Here is a 14,398-nt window from a genome sequence, read left to right on the forward strand (position 1 = left end):
AACAAAAACATTTACATGTTTTTGTTAGGAAAAAGAAGTAACTACTAATATCTCTTTTGGAGGGAGGTGGGTAGCAGCAGAAGAGTTTCACTCTTGTCACCAAAGGAAAGAAGAAAAATCTTTAGGTGTGAGGTACTGGCTTCTTAGGCCATTAAAACCAGTCAAGGGCAGCTGGGGTGGCTCGGCGGTTTAGCGCCGCCTTCAGCCCAGGGCCTGATCCTGGAGACCTGGGATCGAGTCCCGCGTCAGGCTCCCTGCATGGAGCCCGCTTCTCCCTCTGCCTGTGTCTCTGCCCCTCTGTGTCTCTCGTGAGTAAATAAATAAAAATCTTAAAAAAAAAAAAAAGAAAAAGCTGTTTTAGGTAAGTGTTACACTCTCCTATGTTTTACATAATGATGTGCAATTAAGACTATTGGTATTTAGGGGGGCACCTGGGTGACTCAGTCCACCGTCAACTCTTGATTTCGGCTCAGGTCATAATCTCAGGTTATGGTGGGATGGAGCCTCACATTGGGCTCTGCGGTCAGTGCAGAATCTGCTCCTTCCACCCTGCCCATTCTCTCTCAGATAAATCAATAAAATCTTTTTTAAAAAAATACTGGTATTTATGAATTACTGCTATAATTCATTTAGCATTCTGATTTGCTGATTACCTATTTTGGAAAAAATGATTACTTATTTTTATGGATAATATTTATCCTACAGCTAGGAACCCGTGCTATTTTATTAAAGGCTATCTACCAAAAGACTTTGGCACCACTGTTACAAATAAGTCTAAGAAAATCTATCCATTTTAGTTGGTTGCCAAATAAATTCTTATAATCTCCTAGAGTAAACTACAAGTATACTGGAAGGCATGTTCTTGGTAACTTTTATATTTCTATCTCTGTATAGTGCTGAGTGCTTTTCACGGAACCACTCGCCTCCAAACACTTTGATGCACCCTATCAAAGGAGGATGAAACAGCACAGAGCAGTGTCTAAACAATCATGTAAACCCTGTCTATGTATACAGCCCGACTATATGTTATAAAACAAGCACTCAGTGTGACTGGCTTGAAGCTTAGTTAGAAACAAAGTACACTTAACACTTCTACATAAAGTATTATAAATTAATCAATCAAGAGTTTGATGCTTAACGGACTGCTCCACCCAGGCGCCCCCTAGATAGAGTATTATACATGTGAGTATTGTAATAGGAGCCTACCACGGGTTGGTTTGCTAATCACATTTAAGTAGAGAAATCACATCATCTTAAAGTCAGCAGGGATCTCAGACACCAGGTACGTCATTTTACAGAGTATTGATAGTCGTGCGATACGTACAAGACGACCAAGATTTAAAATTAAGTTTTTGGAAACTCTGGAGGGATGGGTCAACCTCTACAGCAAGAGAAGTGACCTCTTACTTCTCCCCAAACGTTTAATGGATACGTGATCCATCAATGCCCAAAGGTCAGCTGGACCCAGCATGCCAGTTGTCTGAGGGGTATAATGCTGAACACTGTAAAACTCAGAGAAAAATGCAGATCTTTAGAAGTCCCTTTCCTTTGCTACAGTGTCCTCAAGAGTGTGCCTCATGGTCCCCCTAAGCCTAAAGGTAGGATCCCCATGGCTACAGAATCTACTACTGCATCTCTGTCTTCACCTTTCTTCCTTCTACTTGATCAGCAAGTTAAAACCAGCTGATTTAGGCTGGCAGATTTTTAGTTCCAATCCCATCTACACTGTATACCTTCAAGTCTCCCAATTCTTTGGTGCAGAAGCTGCTTTACTTGCATCTTTCCTCACACACACACACACACACACAAACACCACTACCTTTTTAGGCTGACAAACTAGGGTTTTTTGAGTAATGAAATGCAAGCTTTTGGGATTAATTGTTCAAAGCTTGATAGCTATACTGCAGCACACTAATCATCAACACAATGATACCCGACCCACTTGACAATTTTAACATTTTATTAGCCTCCCCCCAAACCAAAAAATATTCCAAATGAAAGCAACTAAAAATTCCATTCTGAAAATGAGGCATGAGCCTCAGACAAAAGGCAGATGACCTAATGAGAGATATCCAAACGTTCAGTTATACACGGTGTCGGCCGTGGGTGAAACAGCTGGATGGTCTACGGTAAAGTATTAGGCAACAATCACGACACCTGATATTTCCACTTTTCCGCTCTCCCTATCACGTCGGCATCCTGCCCTGGGCATCCCCCCATCCCTCAGCAAAGGCTCATCATAAAGGGGCCCAGAAACACAGCTGTTCCTACAACCGCTGCTGAGTGCACCTCCAGGTTCCACAGTGCCAGTCTGTGCCCAGCGGCTACAAGCGGCGTGTACTTCATGGGAGCCTATCCCTGTCGCTAGCAGCCAACAGCTGCGGGAAGGGCCCGAAGAGTTTCCCCAACTTTTTAAGCCTCCCTCCTTTACCCAACCCCTGACAAGCACAAGTCTCTAAACCTTAGGAACTACTAGCGTCATTTTAAAAATGAACCCATACCCATGGTTATTAACTTTCCAATTTCATCAGGGAATGCGGGGCTTGGGTTTTACCGCTGCCTCGAAATGTGAATGAATCCTTAAAGAATGATCTCTAAGAAACAGAATTCCTATTAACACTAAAAGGTATTCCTGTCCTTGCTCCTCCAGGGCGGCACGATGTCGACTTGGACTACACGTGTCTGCAGCGCTCTCAGAAGCGGTTTTTAAAACGCAGCTGTGAACTGTTGGGCACCGGCCGTCAACTACCAAACTATCTAGGTTTCTTATGTATCGTTTTTAAGTTTTTCCATAAGTGCCGCAGGTGGTCATTTTACATAATCGGGCGTCGAGATTCAGCCTTGCGGACCGACCTGACGCGACCCGGCCACTTTCAAGGTAGAATCGCACGTCTGGTGACCTGGGCCTGGAAGGTGCGCCCCCTCCCCGCGCAGGGGCCTCGGACGGACCGCGGGGCTCGCAGGTCGCCGGGCCGCGGCATCTCTGCTTCCACACGGCGGGGCAGCCGACTTCGCCGCGGGCCGCATGGCTGGAGCCCACCTGCTCACCTGTCACCTGCTCACCGGTCGGTCACCTGCTCACCTGCTCACCCGCTCACTGGCCACCTGCCCACCAGCTTACCTGCCCACTGGTCACCTGCCCACCAGCTCACGGTCACCTGCCCACCGGTTCATCTGCCCCTTGGTCACCTGCCCACCGGCTCACCTGTCTGCCTGCTGCTCACTGGTCACCTGCCCCCCCAGGCTCACCTGCCTACCTGCTCATCGGTCAGCTGCCCCCTGGCTCACCTTCCCACTGGCTCACCTGTCTGCCTGCTCGCCTGCTCACCGGTTCACTTGCCCATTGGTCACCTGCCCACCAGCTCACCTGTCCGCCTGCTCGCCTGACCATCGGTCACCTGCCCACCGGTTCACCTGCTCACTGGTCACCTGCCCACCGGTTCACTTGCCCATTGGTCACCTGCCCACTGGCTCACCTGTCAGCCTGCTCACCTGCCCATTGGTCACCTGCCCACCGGCTCACCTGTCCGCCGGCTCACCTGTCCACCATCTGCTCACCCGCGCCCCGGCTCACCTGTCCACCACCTGCTCACGGCTCACCTGCCCACCTGCTCACCCGGCCCTCCTCGAACTTTTCCCACCCGAAACTCCCAGCGCCCGGCAGCGGCTTTCGCAAGCCCGACGCCCGGGTGTTATTTCCTGACCGAACAAAGAGCAACAAAGAGGTGGGTGGTGACCGCGCCTGGGCGGGCCCGCGGGGGGCACCTGCGCCCCCGCCCCGCCCCGCCCCGCCCGCCGAGCCAGGGCGGCCTCACGCCTCCCAGTCGGAGCGAGGGGCGCCCGAAGGGGCCGGCGGCGGACAAAGGAGCGGGACGGGGCCGGGGCGCGGGAGCCGGGGAGCGGGGAGCGGGGGCCCGGGGCCGCCCTGCAGCCCGACCCGGGGCGGGGACCGGGGCGGGGGGCCCGGCCGACGCTGGGGGCGGAGCGCGGAGCCGAGCGCGGCGGCGGCCCCCGCCCGGGAGGGGAGGAGGGAGGGGCGGGGCCCTCGGGGCCGCGGGGCTTTGTGCGGAGCCCGGGCCGGGGGAGCTGCCCTGACCCGGGGGGAGGGGTCGGGCCGGAGCGGGGCCCACACGGCCGCGGCGGGCAGGGGGGAGGCCGGGGGGGGAGGCAGAGAGGACGCAGGGGGGAGGCCGGGGGGGGGGGGGAGGCGGGGAGGCCGGGCGGGCGGGAAGGAGGCGGCGGCAGGGGGAGGCAGGGGGGGCGCGCAGGGGGGAGGCCGGGCGGGCGGGAAGGGGGCGTCGGCAGGGGGAGGCCTGGCGGGCGGGCGGGCGGGCGGGCCGTCCCGGGGCGTCCCCGGCCCCGTCCCTCCGCTCCCCTCCCCTGCCCTCCGCGGTCCCCGGCCCCGTCCCTCCGCGGTCCCCGTCCCTCCCGGCCCCGTCCCTCCGCTCCCCTGCCCCGCCGCCCCCTCGCCCGCCCCGGCGCTCACCGTCGTAGTAGTAGCACACTTTCTTCTTGCCGCCTCCCTGACTGTACGCCATGGGCTCCCGCCGCCGCCTCGGGCTCGGGCTCGGGCTCGGGCTCGGGCTCGGGCCGCTCCGCCTGCTGCTGCTGCCGCCGGGCCGCCCGGTCGGCGGGGACACTAGCGCCGCGGCGGGCGGGGGCGGGGGCGGCTGCGGGCGGAGCTGGGCGCGGAGGCCGCGGGGCGGGAGCGGGCCGAGCGGGCCGAGCGGGCCGAGCGGGCCGGAGCGGAGCCGAGCGGGGGAGGCAGCGGCGCCGACGCGCGACACTGGGGAGGGGGAGGGGCGGGGGCGGCCAAACCACCTCCGGGGGCCGAGGGGCGGCGGGCGCGTCCACGGCGGCCTCGCGGGGGGGGGGCGGCCGGGCGGGGGCGGCCGGGCGGGGAGCGGCCCTCGGCCCGGACGCGGGGGGCCTGCGGTCGACCGGCGACGCGGCCGGGCAGCGGCGGAGGCAGCGGCGGAGGCAGACGCGGCAGGCCGGGCCGGTCGACGGAGGAGCGCGGCGCCGCGGGCCGCCCCCCCCCGCCCGCGCACGGTGGTTGCGCCCGGCCGGAGCCTGCGCAGTGGCGGCCGCCGGGCTGCAGCGGCCGCCGGGCCCCTCGGCGCCGGCCCACGCGCTCCCCTCCCCCACGGCGCGGAGCTCCCGCGCGGGCCGACCACGTGCCGCCGCCGCCGGGGGGGGGGGGGAGCCCCGCCTGCACCCCTCGGGCCCCCTCGGCCGCCCGGCCCGCCGCGCCTGCCCCTGCGCTCGTTCTCTCTTCCCTTTTCCTTTTTGCTAGTTGCTCCGGGGCCCCGACCCCATAGGGGGACCTAATAGGGCCAGTCGGCTGCAGGCCGTACTTCCTGGGTTTGAAGGGGTGTCGAGGGCACGCATGTGCACTGGGGCGCACGGCCCAGCCCTCAGCCTGTGCACTGGCAGCATTTGCACGGAGCCCGTCCCGTGCACGACACAGACCTGCCGAGACCCCAGCGAGCGCGGGGCGCAGGCGCGGTCGCCGCCCCCTCTGTGGGCCGGAGCGCGGATGGGGGGACCCGGGCCTGCCGGCTGCAGGACCCGGGTCCCGGTGCATTCCGTCTGGCTCCCGGACCTGCACGCCCTCGTGCAGCTGCTGCAGCTGCTGCAGCTGCTCCTGGCCGGGCGCCCGAAGGTTGGAGCAGGAACCCCAAAGACAGCGCTTGCAAAACTCATGGAAGTTGCAAATACTGATGCCCGATTAGCGAATCCACAAACATGCATCAAGCATGCACTTAGTCTAAGCCAACACCTTGCACGTGAGGCCTGGGGGCACTGACAATCTGCAAAGTAGCGCTCTCATCCCAACTGTATCTTTCACAGTCCCCCCCCCCAAGTACCCAAATACCCCCAAAACACACTCTTCCAGGTACCCATCCAAAAAAAAAAAAAAAAAAAAAGCCTTATTGGAGCAGGAGCTATTTAGAGCCACTACCAAAAATGTCTTCTTTATTTTGCTCTTTGGCTTCAGAATCCCCAAGGTGTTTATATTTAAAGCAGTAATTTTCCTGGATCTCACCCCAAAAGGTTTCTAGAAAACTCCAAAGTAATCCCTTCCCAAATACCCCAAATACACTTTTCCAGGTACTCATCCAAAAAAAAAAAAAAAGCCTTATTGGAGCAGAAGCCATTTAGAGCCACTACCAAAAATGTCTTCTTTATTTTGCTATTTGACTTCAGAATCCCCAAGGTGTTTATACTTAAAGCAGTAATTTTCCTGGATCTCACCCCAAAAAGTTTCTAGAAAACTCCAAAGTAATCCCTTCCCCACCCCTCCTGCCAAGTCTGTATTTTGAACAAGCGCTCCATGCAACCCACGCGGCTGGTAGGGGGGCAGCAGGGTGGGAAACATGGGCTCAAGGTTAATTACAAGATACTGACGTTCACAGTTTTATTCAAGTCCCAAAGCAGTTTGGTAGATTCTAAGTAGAAACCTCTATTCTCAGGACCAACAGAGTGAAGGCTGAAATGGGACTTTATGGTCCTCAAGAAAATCTCCCTGACTTCACCTACCTCCCGGGCTGGGGCCTGCCTCTCTGCCCTTCCCATCGTCTGTCCTGGGGCCTCCTAGCGCCCTGGCTCCATACCATGCGGAGGTTGCTCACGACTTCTCTGAACTTCTCTGAACTTCTCTGAACTTCTCATCAGAATAGAGTTTAACAAGACTAAGGACTATGTCTGTTTTGAATGTAATTACATCTCTATGCTCGCGACATGGGGCGAGTCGCTTAAACATTTTTTGGTCTAATTTGCCTTATCTGTAAAATGAGGCAGTATTACTTGAATAATTCCCCATGTGAATATTGAGTCCCTCGAATAAGAAAACATGGAATCATTTTTAAACATTAAAGAACTGTGTGAATATAAGGGATTATTACAGGGATCCCTGGGTGGCTCAGTGGTTTGGCGCCTGCCTTTGGCCCAGGGCGTGATCTTGGAGTCCCGGGATCGAGTCCCGCATCAGGCTCCCTGCATGGAGCCTGCTTCTCCCTCTGTCTGTGTCTCTCATGAATAAATAAATAAAATATTCTTTTAAAAAAAGGGATTATTACAATACAAGTAATAATAATGATCATTCTTTGCATGTACAGTAGCTCACCTCCGACATGTGGGAAGAGCCTGAGCATACGTTTTTATTGTTGAGGAACTTGTTATCTATCATTTAATAATTTCAAACTAATAGACGCAATTATTTTACCCTGAGAAACTGGCATTAGAGAAGGATATCTTACTGGTAATAGGAGCAGGCCAAGAGAAGTATGCGCCTAAACATCTATAATGAACTTTAGATGATCAGAACTAACATACAGTCAGTTATTGAAACTTTGACAAGCGCAAATTTCATTTACCATATTCAGACTCCTCTCTATCAAACGTTTTACCCTTAGGGAAAAAAGAGAGTTTTAGACAACATATAGGAGAAGGAAACAAGTTGAGAATATGGTTATTTCATAGGATGCATAATTGAGGATTGACTTTATCCTCAAACTATTTTTCTTTAGTTTCTTCTCTGTCTATATGAATTTATCTTTACAATCTTAATTTTTTTTTTTAATTCATGAGAGACACACACAGAGAGAGGCAGAGACACAGGCAGAGGGAGAAGCAGGCTCCATGCAGGGAGCCCGACGTGGAACTCAATCCCAGGTCTCCAGGATCAGGCCCTGGACTGAAGGCGGCGCTAAACCGCTGAGCCCCCCTCCCCCCCCAGGGCTGCCCTATCCTTACAATCTTGAAGATACCTAGTGCTTTGGGGTTATACACTGAAAGGATCTGTTGAGCGTAAATGGATTATTTAGACTATTCAGAACTGATTATTTAGAAACTAGAAACCGATTGCCTCAGCATGTGCTAAAAATGAATCCCTGATACCAACTGTAGCAGATTGTCTGATTTTCAGTTACTATAAAAGAATTGTTCATATAAGCTTATTTCTACTCTAAGGAAATATAGATTTTTTTGGTGTTAAAATTCTATGTAGCAATTCCATAAGGTAATACAGAAGGTAGAGAAGTATAGTAACTAACACTAGGGTGTTGTCACAAACTGAGCCAGCCTCAAGCTGCATTCTGATTTCCTATTTTTACCTAGTACTAGAAGCCATAACTCATTCATCTGAACAGTAGCACCAAACAAGGAAAGATTACAGTGCTGTTTGAGCTGTGCATTTGTGTAATTTAAAACGTTTAGGGATCCCTGGGTGGCGCAGCGGTTTGGCGCCTGCCTTTGGCCCAGGGTGCGATCCTGGAGATCCGGGATCGAATCCCACGTCGGGCTCCTGGTGCATGGAGCCTGCTTCTCCCTCTGCCTGTGTCTCTGCCTCTCTCTCTCTCTGTGTGACTATCATTAAAAAATAAAACTTTTAATTTTTATTAAAAACACTTTTTTAGAAAAAGATTTTATTTATTTATTTGAGAGAGAGAGAGTGAGCACATATGGGGGGACTAGGAGAAGACGGACTCCCCGCTGAGCAGGAGCACAATGCGTGGGGCTCGATCCCAGACCCTGAGATCATTATGTGAGCCAAAGGCAGAAGCTTAACTGATTGAGCCACCCAGGTGCCCTGGCTTTTTTGTTTTTTAATATTTATTTATTTGAGAGAGAGAGAGAGAGAGACTGTGTGTGTCCATGTGTGCATGCAGGAGAGACGGTGGTAGGGGAGAAGGATTCACAAGCAGCCTCTCCTGACCTGAGGCAAAACAAGAGTCAGACACTTAACCAACTGAGCCACCCAGGCGCCCCCATTTTTTTGTCTTTTTCTGAGATTTATTTATTTGAGACCACGCATGTGCGCATGTGCCTGCATGCATGGGTGTGGGGAGAGGGAGCCTCAAGCAGACTCTTCTGACCTGAGACTAACTCAAGAGTCAGACGTGTACCCACTGAACCACCCAGGTGCCCCAAAACACATTTTTGAATCATAGGTTATTTACTAAATTATTCAGTTACATTTAACCTTTCAAGTCACCCCTGTTAGCTTGTTCACTGATTAATACTTTGCTCCTGTGCCTTAAAACAAAGTATTGCTTTGACTCAGTCCATCTACTTACATAAATTTTCTAGTAAAATTCGACACCATTCCATGTCTGGGAACATCTACTTCACTTGTGTTTCCAAGGCACCCTAATATGTATCTTAATTCTTCATCTATCCTCTCTTAAAGTTTTCAACTTTCCTTCAAATGTGATAGTTACTCCTCTCAACTGAGCTCCAGAATGGTACAAATGGAGGGAGAGTGTGCATGTTGGGACCATCAAGTGAAAAACCAAATGATGAAGAGAGTGGAGCAGGAGGATAGGGAGCTGAGTCCTTGAAGACCTTGATTATATCTATACTAGACCTGGACTGTCCACCTCTGGTTACATGCAGGAGAAAACAAACAAACAAACAAATCAAAGCAAACATTTGGTTAAACCACTGTAGTCAGAATTTTGTTAAATGCAGTTGAGTGCAATCCTACCTCATGTGAAATATGAATTAGAGATTAGTGGCTTCTGGCAATTACCACTAAGAAATTAGAGATTTCTTTTGAGAGATAGCTCTCCGTGGGTTTCTGAATATCCTGAGAGTGGAGGTACTGAATGTGGTTTTCTCCCCCAAGCAATTTGTTCAAAGATGTTTGTATAGTGAACAGCTTTGGGAGATAGAGAAGATGACTTCCTCTGCAACAAAAGGAGCGCATGCTTACTACCCATTATGATTCAGGTTCTCTGAATTCAGGATTCATCTCCTATAATGCAATGCACTACAAGTGTAGGTGTCATTGGCCCCCTTCCTCATGACCTGTAGGAAATGGGGCTTGGCAGCACACACACAAAAAATAATAATACTTATACTCTGGTCACTGCTACTGCTGTGAATTATAAATTATCTTTGTCCTTAGCACAGGAGTCTTGTGTCTTATACGAGCATCTATGAAACTATAGTTGGCTAGCTTGTTAGCCTGCAAATAGGGTAAAATCTCAGACCCTTCACACTTCTTCATAGTTTTTGGTGATGAGGTTAGAATACTGAGAAATGTAACTTTCTAAAAAAAAAAAAAAAAAAAAAAGGAAAGACAAGAGCCTTGTCAGTCAACAGAAGTTGAGGCAAGTCCATGGGAATTGGTGGCAAACATTTGACCAGATTGTATAATCAGCTGGAAATTAAATGGCCCTACACTATATTGCCTGTTAATGAGCAATTGAGGGGTTGCAGGCTAAATACCAGGGACTAGGTTTTTTTGTTTTGTTTTGTTTTTTTTAAGACTTATTTCTATTAAAGGAGGAGGAGGGGCAGTGGGAGAGGGAGAGGGAGAGAGAATCCCAAGTAGACTCCGTGCAACTCGCAACCCATAGGTCATGACCTGAGACAAAACCAAGAGACGGAAAAACAAAACAAAACAAAAAACAAAAACCAAGAGTCGGGTGCTTAACCAACTGTGCCACCCAAGCGCCCCAACCAGGTAATAGGATTAAACACGGACGGCAGGACAGTATCCTGCTTGTGTAACTTTCCTCCTGGAGGGGTCCTTCTTCACCACGCTGGAGACCCTGTCAACCTGACCTGTGCTTTGACACTTAGGTTGGTCCCACTAGGGATCCTCAACAATGGTAATCAACACTTTCTTTCTGGGGATACCCTGTTCACTCCCAGGACCGTGCTGCTTGTATGGAAGCCCCGCATTAATTTTACTGCTTCCAGGATCGCAGTAACTGGCACCTTACCTGTAGTCCTAAGAGCTTTTCAAGCATTTAAGGACCCTCCAATGGATTGCATAGGCTTCAGATGACAGTGGAGATCTCTGAGACTGGGCCACCCTTAGTTACTTGGAGGAACTTCCTAGAGAGATAACGGACTCACGTACGTGCACTCTGTGGTTGGTTATCCTGATGATGTGAGCCAGTTAGAAAAGATGGTAGGACATTTTTCCCTGAGTTTAGCTAGAGTGATCACTGATGCCACCTCGGCCTTAGAGGGCAGTCGGGTCGGCCTCAACTCACTGGCCAGAGTTGTTATAGGTGATAGAATTGCCCTAGATGGCAGATTTTGAACCATCCTTAAAACATGAGCTGAACCGAGATTAATGCCTCAGACCAGATAGGAAGGTGAAATCAGAGCCATAAGGAGAACGCCGGTGGCTTTCAAAGGTAGACCCTGATGGTTTATGGGATTCCAGGAACCGGGGGGCACGATTGAGGTCAATACGACAGATGGGTCTCATCCTGCCACTTAGCTATTGGTGACAGGGCCTTAATTAAACGCTGTACGAGACAAATTGAATGAAGCCTCTGCCAGTCAGATTAATCAGGGCAGTCAACGGGGTTATACATCCATGTGAAAATTTCCGTTCTGTCAAGAACGTGTAGGGTGGATTGTTAGGAGAGCCTGGTCCCTGTGCATTCTTGCCGAGGGTGCTAGATCGCAAGGCTTCTCTGTCTCCTGAGACTGAGCAGTTTCCCTAACTAGTCACAGGCCCAGCGAGGAAGGCGACCACATCACGACTAATGGGGAACTACTAACTACTCACTCTCGGGGTGGGGGAGGCTGGCTGCTTGCTGCCAGCTAAGAAATCTGGGGCCTTGGTCCTGGGTTTCCTTTTTGCCGTGCAAGCCCCTCCGTGTGGACATTGTCATCTGGGTCCATTACGTATTCTTTCTGGGACTTAGGGGGCAAGAGCAACTGATCCAAATAGGTTGATGCTCATGCAGCCTGCTGTGCCGAGAGCAGTGGAGTACTTTGTCTGTGACCCAGGCATCGCCTGCTTTTAGCTAGAGCCCCCGAAACTGTAATAGGCTAACTTACTAGCTTGCAGGAGGGGATAAAATCTCAAAGGTTTGACAGTTCATGACCCTATAATGCCGAAGTATTGTCAGCAATGAGAAATTGCTTCTTATACTGTGAACCCACAGGTATACCCAGTTTAGGGTGAATTCTAGATTCTTCTTTCCGATCATGGGGGGAGAAATGCAAAACTTCCTAGAAAACTGCACATTAGGGCAGCCCCGGTGGCGCAGTGGTTTAGCGCCGTCTGCCGCCCAGGGCGTGACCCTGGGGTCCCAGGATCGAGTCCCACGTCGGGCTCCCTGCATGGAGCCTGCTTCTCCCTCTGCCTGTGTCTCTGCCTCTCTCTCTCTCACTCTCTCTGTCGCTCATGAATAAATATATAAAATCTTTAAAAAAAAAAAAGAAGAAAGAAGAAAACTGCACATTAGCTTTAGATGGATTTAATTGGGAAACTGCATCAGATCGATAGTTAGCAGAGGAAAATTGATGTGCTTTTATCCCATTTGTGTTAATGTGAATACCAAGAAGTTGAGGTATTAAACAAAAGCACTTAAATAGAATCACAAATTACTGAAGATTCAGTATCATTTTCATATGAACATGGACAGGGGATGCTGATAATCTAGAGCAGCATTATGCAGTAGCACTGAAGTTTAGATCATGCCAATTGAGTTTTTTGTCACTTTCTCTTGCTCTTTTGTTTTTCTTTTAAAGATTTTATTTATTTGAGAGAGACAGGGAGAGAGATGTCAAGAGAAGGGAGGAAGGGCAGAGGGAGAAATGGGATGTGGGGCTCTGTCCCAAGATCCTGGGATCATGACCTGAGGCAAAGGCAGACACTTAATGGACAGAACCACCCAGGTGCCCCTCTTGCTCTTTTCTAACCTTTTTATCTTTCTTCAGTTTTATTGAGATATAATGGGCCTATGACCTTTTCCATCCAAATGCATTGCCCCGCCCCAAGAGATCACCACACCTTCCTTAGGACAACAATGACCTCCCCCTGAGTGTGCACGATGGCGGAGGCTGCATTCATTAGTGCTGTCCTTTTGTCTACAATGAAGTCTTCTCATTTTCTAAAACATTAAACTGTCGCTGTAGGCTCTGGTCTTAGCTGTAGGCTCTGGTCTTAGTTGAGATAGTGGCAGATTTGCTTCACAGGATGTTCATAGTTGATGGCCCGGTATCATAATTTTGCCACCTTGCTTCACAGGGATAATTTGATACTAGTTTTATAGCTTATCTGTTGATATGTTGATATTTACATTTGTTGGTATTTTAGTATGTTAAAAAAATTCATCAGGCAAAATGTTAAAAACAGGATATTAAGGCTTGGGGTGTTTTTTTTTTTTTTCCTTCTTCTTCTTTGCCCTCCATCAGTTGCTTTATAATTTGCTTTTATTGCATTTCGTTTGTGATGGTAGGCTAATTAGCCAAACACATTCTCATTGCTTAAGCAACCGGTATTTATATATGGTTTGGCTCAAGAAAAGATCTTGCTTAAAAATAAGACAAATAATATCTAAATTCTTACGGCCTTTTCCTAGCCCTTCTTCCCTAACCCTCCGCCTTCATCCTCCACTATCCTATGTGCAATTTATATCTTAGCATCTGTATTTTTTCTTATCCATATTTATCTCTCTTAAAAATTATAAGATCCTTCAGGGCATATATATGTTAGTTTACTAGGGCTGCCATAACAAAATACCATGGACTAGGTGGTTTAAACAGTAGAAGTTTATTTTCTCATAGTTTTGGAGTCTGGAAGTCCAAAATTACGGTGTTGGCAGGTTTGGTTTCTTCTGGAGCCTCTCTCTTTGGCTTGCAGATGGCGGCCTTCTTGCTGTGTCCTCACATGGTCATCCCTTTGTTTTGCTCATGTCCTAACCTCTTCTTTTGTAAGGACACCAGTCATATCGAATTAGGACCAACCCTGACAGTCCCATTTTAACTCCATCACCTCTCTATTTTTTTTTTAATTTATTTATTCATGATAGTCACACGGAGAGAGAGAGAGAGAGGCAGAGACACAGGCAGAGGGAGAAGCAGGCTCCAAGCACCGGGAGCCCGATGTGGGATTCGATCCCGAGTCTCCAGGATCATGCCCTGGGCCAAAGGCAGGCGCCAAACCGCTGCGCCACCCAGGGATCCCTCCATCACCTCTCTAAGGGCTTAATTCCAAATACAGTCGCATTTAGAGTTTCTAGGGATTAAGGCCTCGACATAGGAATTTTAGGGAACACAAGTCCGCTTATAACAGGAGGGTAACTTGTCTCATAGGTCTTCGGATTTTGGATGACTGACGTAAATGTACACATCACTATGTTCTAAAATTAATCCAGGCTTTGTAGTGTGTTAGAACGGTCCCCCTTATGCTATATCCACTCTATAAAACATATCAAAACAATTTCCTTTGAAGCTTCCTAGACAAGAGTATTAGATTGGTCAGAGTTGTTGGCTGACCATTCTGTTTACAATAAGCAAAAAGAAATGTACTAGAAGGGTATAGATACTTCAGAAAGTTGATGGGAAAGCCAAAGGACAGGCTTGGAAGATTGGCAGGGATCAACCAGTCAGGCAGATGATGAAACATGGCTAACTA

General features: G+C 50.0%; 2 protein-coding genes across 3 annotated transcripts in view; both read right to left on the reverse strand.

Annotated features, from left to right (window-relative positions):
- The window catches only part of HDAC2 (histone deacetylase 2), a 28,464-nt gene extending 23,818 nt beyond the window's left edge, over positions 1–4,646 (reverse strand). Inside the window, exon 1 of one of the 2 annotated variants that reach the window (XM_025444512.3) lies at positions 4,487–4,646. In XM_025444512.3, coding sequence (XP_025300297.1) covers positions 4,487–4,538 — 52 coding nt within the window. In that variant the 5' untranslated portion in view covers positions 4,539–4,646. Of the gene's footprint in view, positions 1–3,574; positions 3,696–4,486 lie in introns of those variants that run through there. The other variant, XM_025444511.3, reaches the window with a different exon arrangement.
- LOC125752249 (translation initiation factor IF-2-like) lies at positions 4,640–7,138 on the reverse strand. The gene is made up of 2 exons (XM_049092291.1): positions 7,130–7,138; positions 4,640–5,647 (listed from the first exon to the last, which is right to left on the reverse strand). Exons 1-2 carry the CDS (start codon positions 7,136–7,138, stop codon positions 4,640–4,642), a joined length of 1,017 nt encoding a protein of 338 aa, XP_048948248.1.
- Between the last annotated feature and the right edge of the window lie 7,260 nt (positions 7,139–14,398).

Source organism: Canis lupus, chromosome 12 (genome assembly GCF_003254725.2).
Source record: "Canis lupus dingo isolate Sandy chromosome 12, ASM325472v2, whole genome shotgun sequence".
NCBI classification, from domain to species: domain Eukaryota; kingdom Metazoa; phylum Chordata; class Mammalia; order Carnivora; family Canidae; genus Canis; species Canis lupus.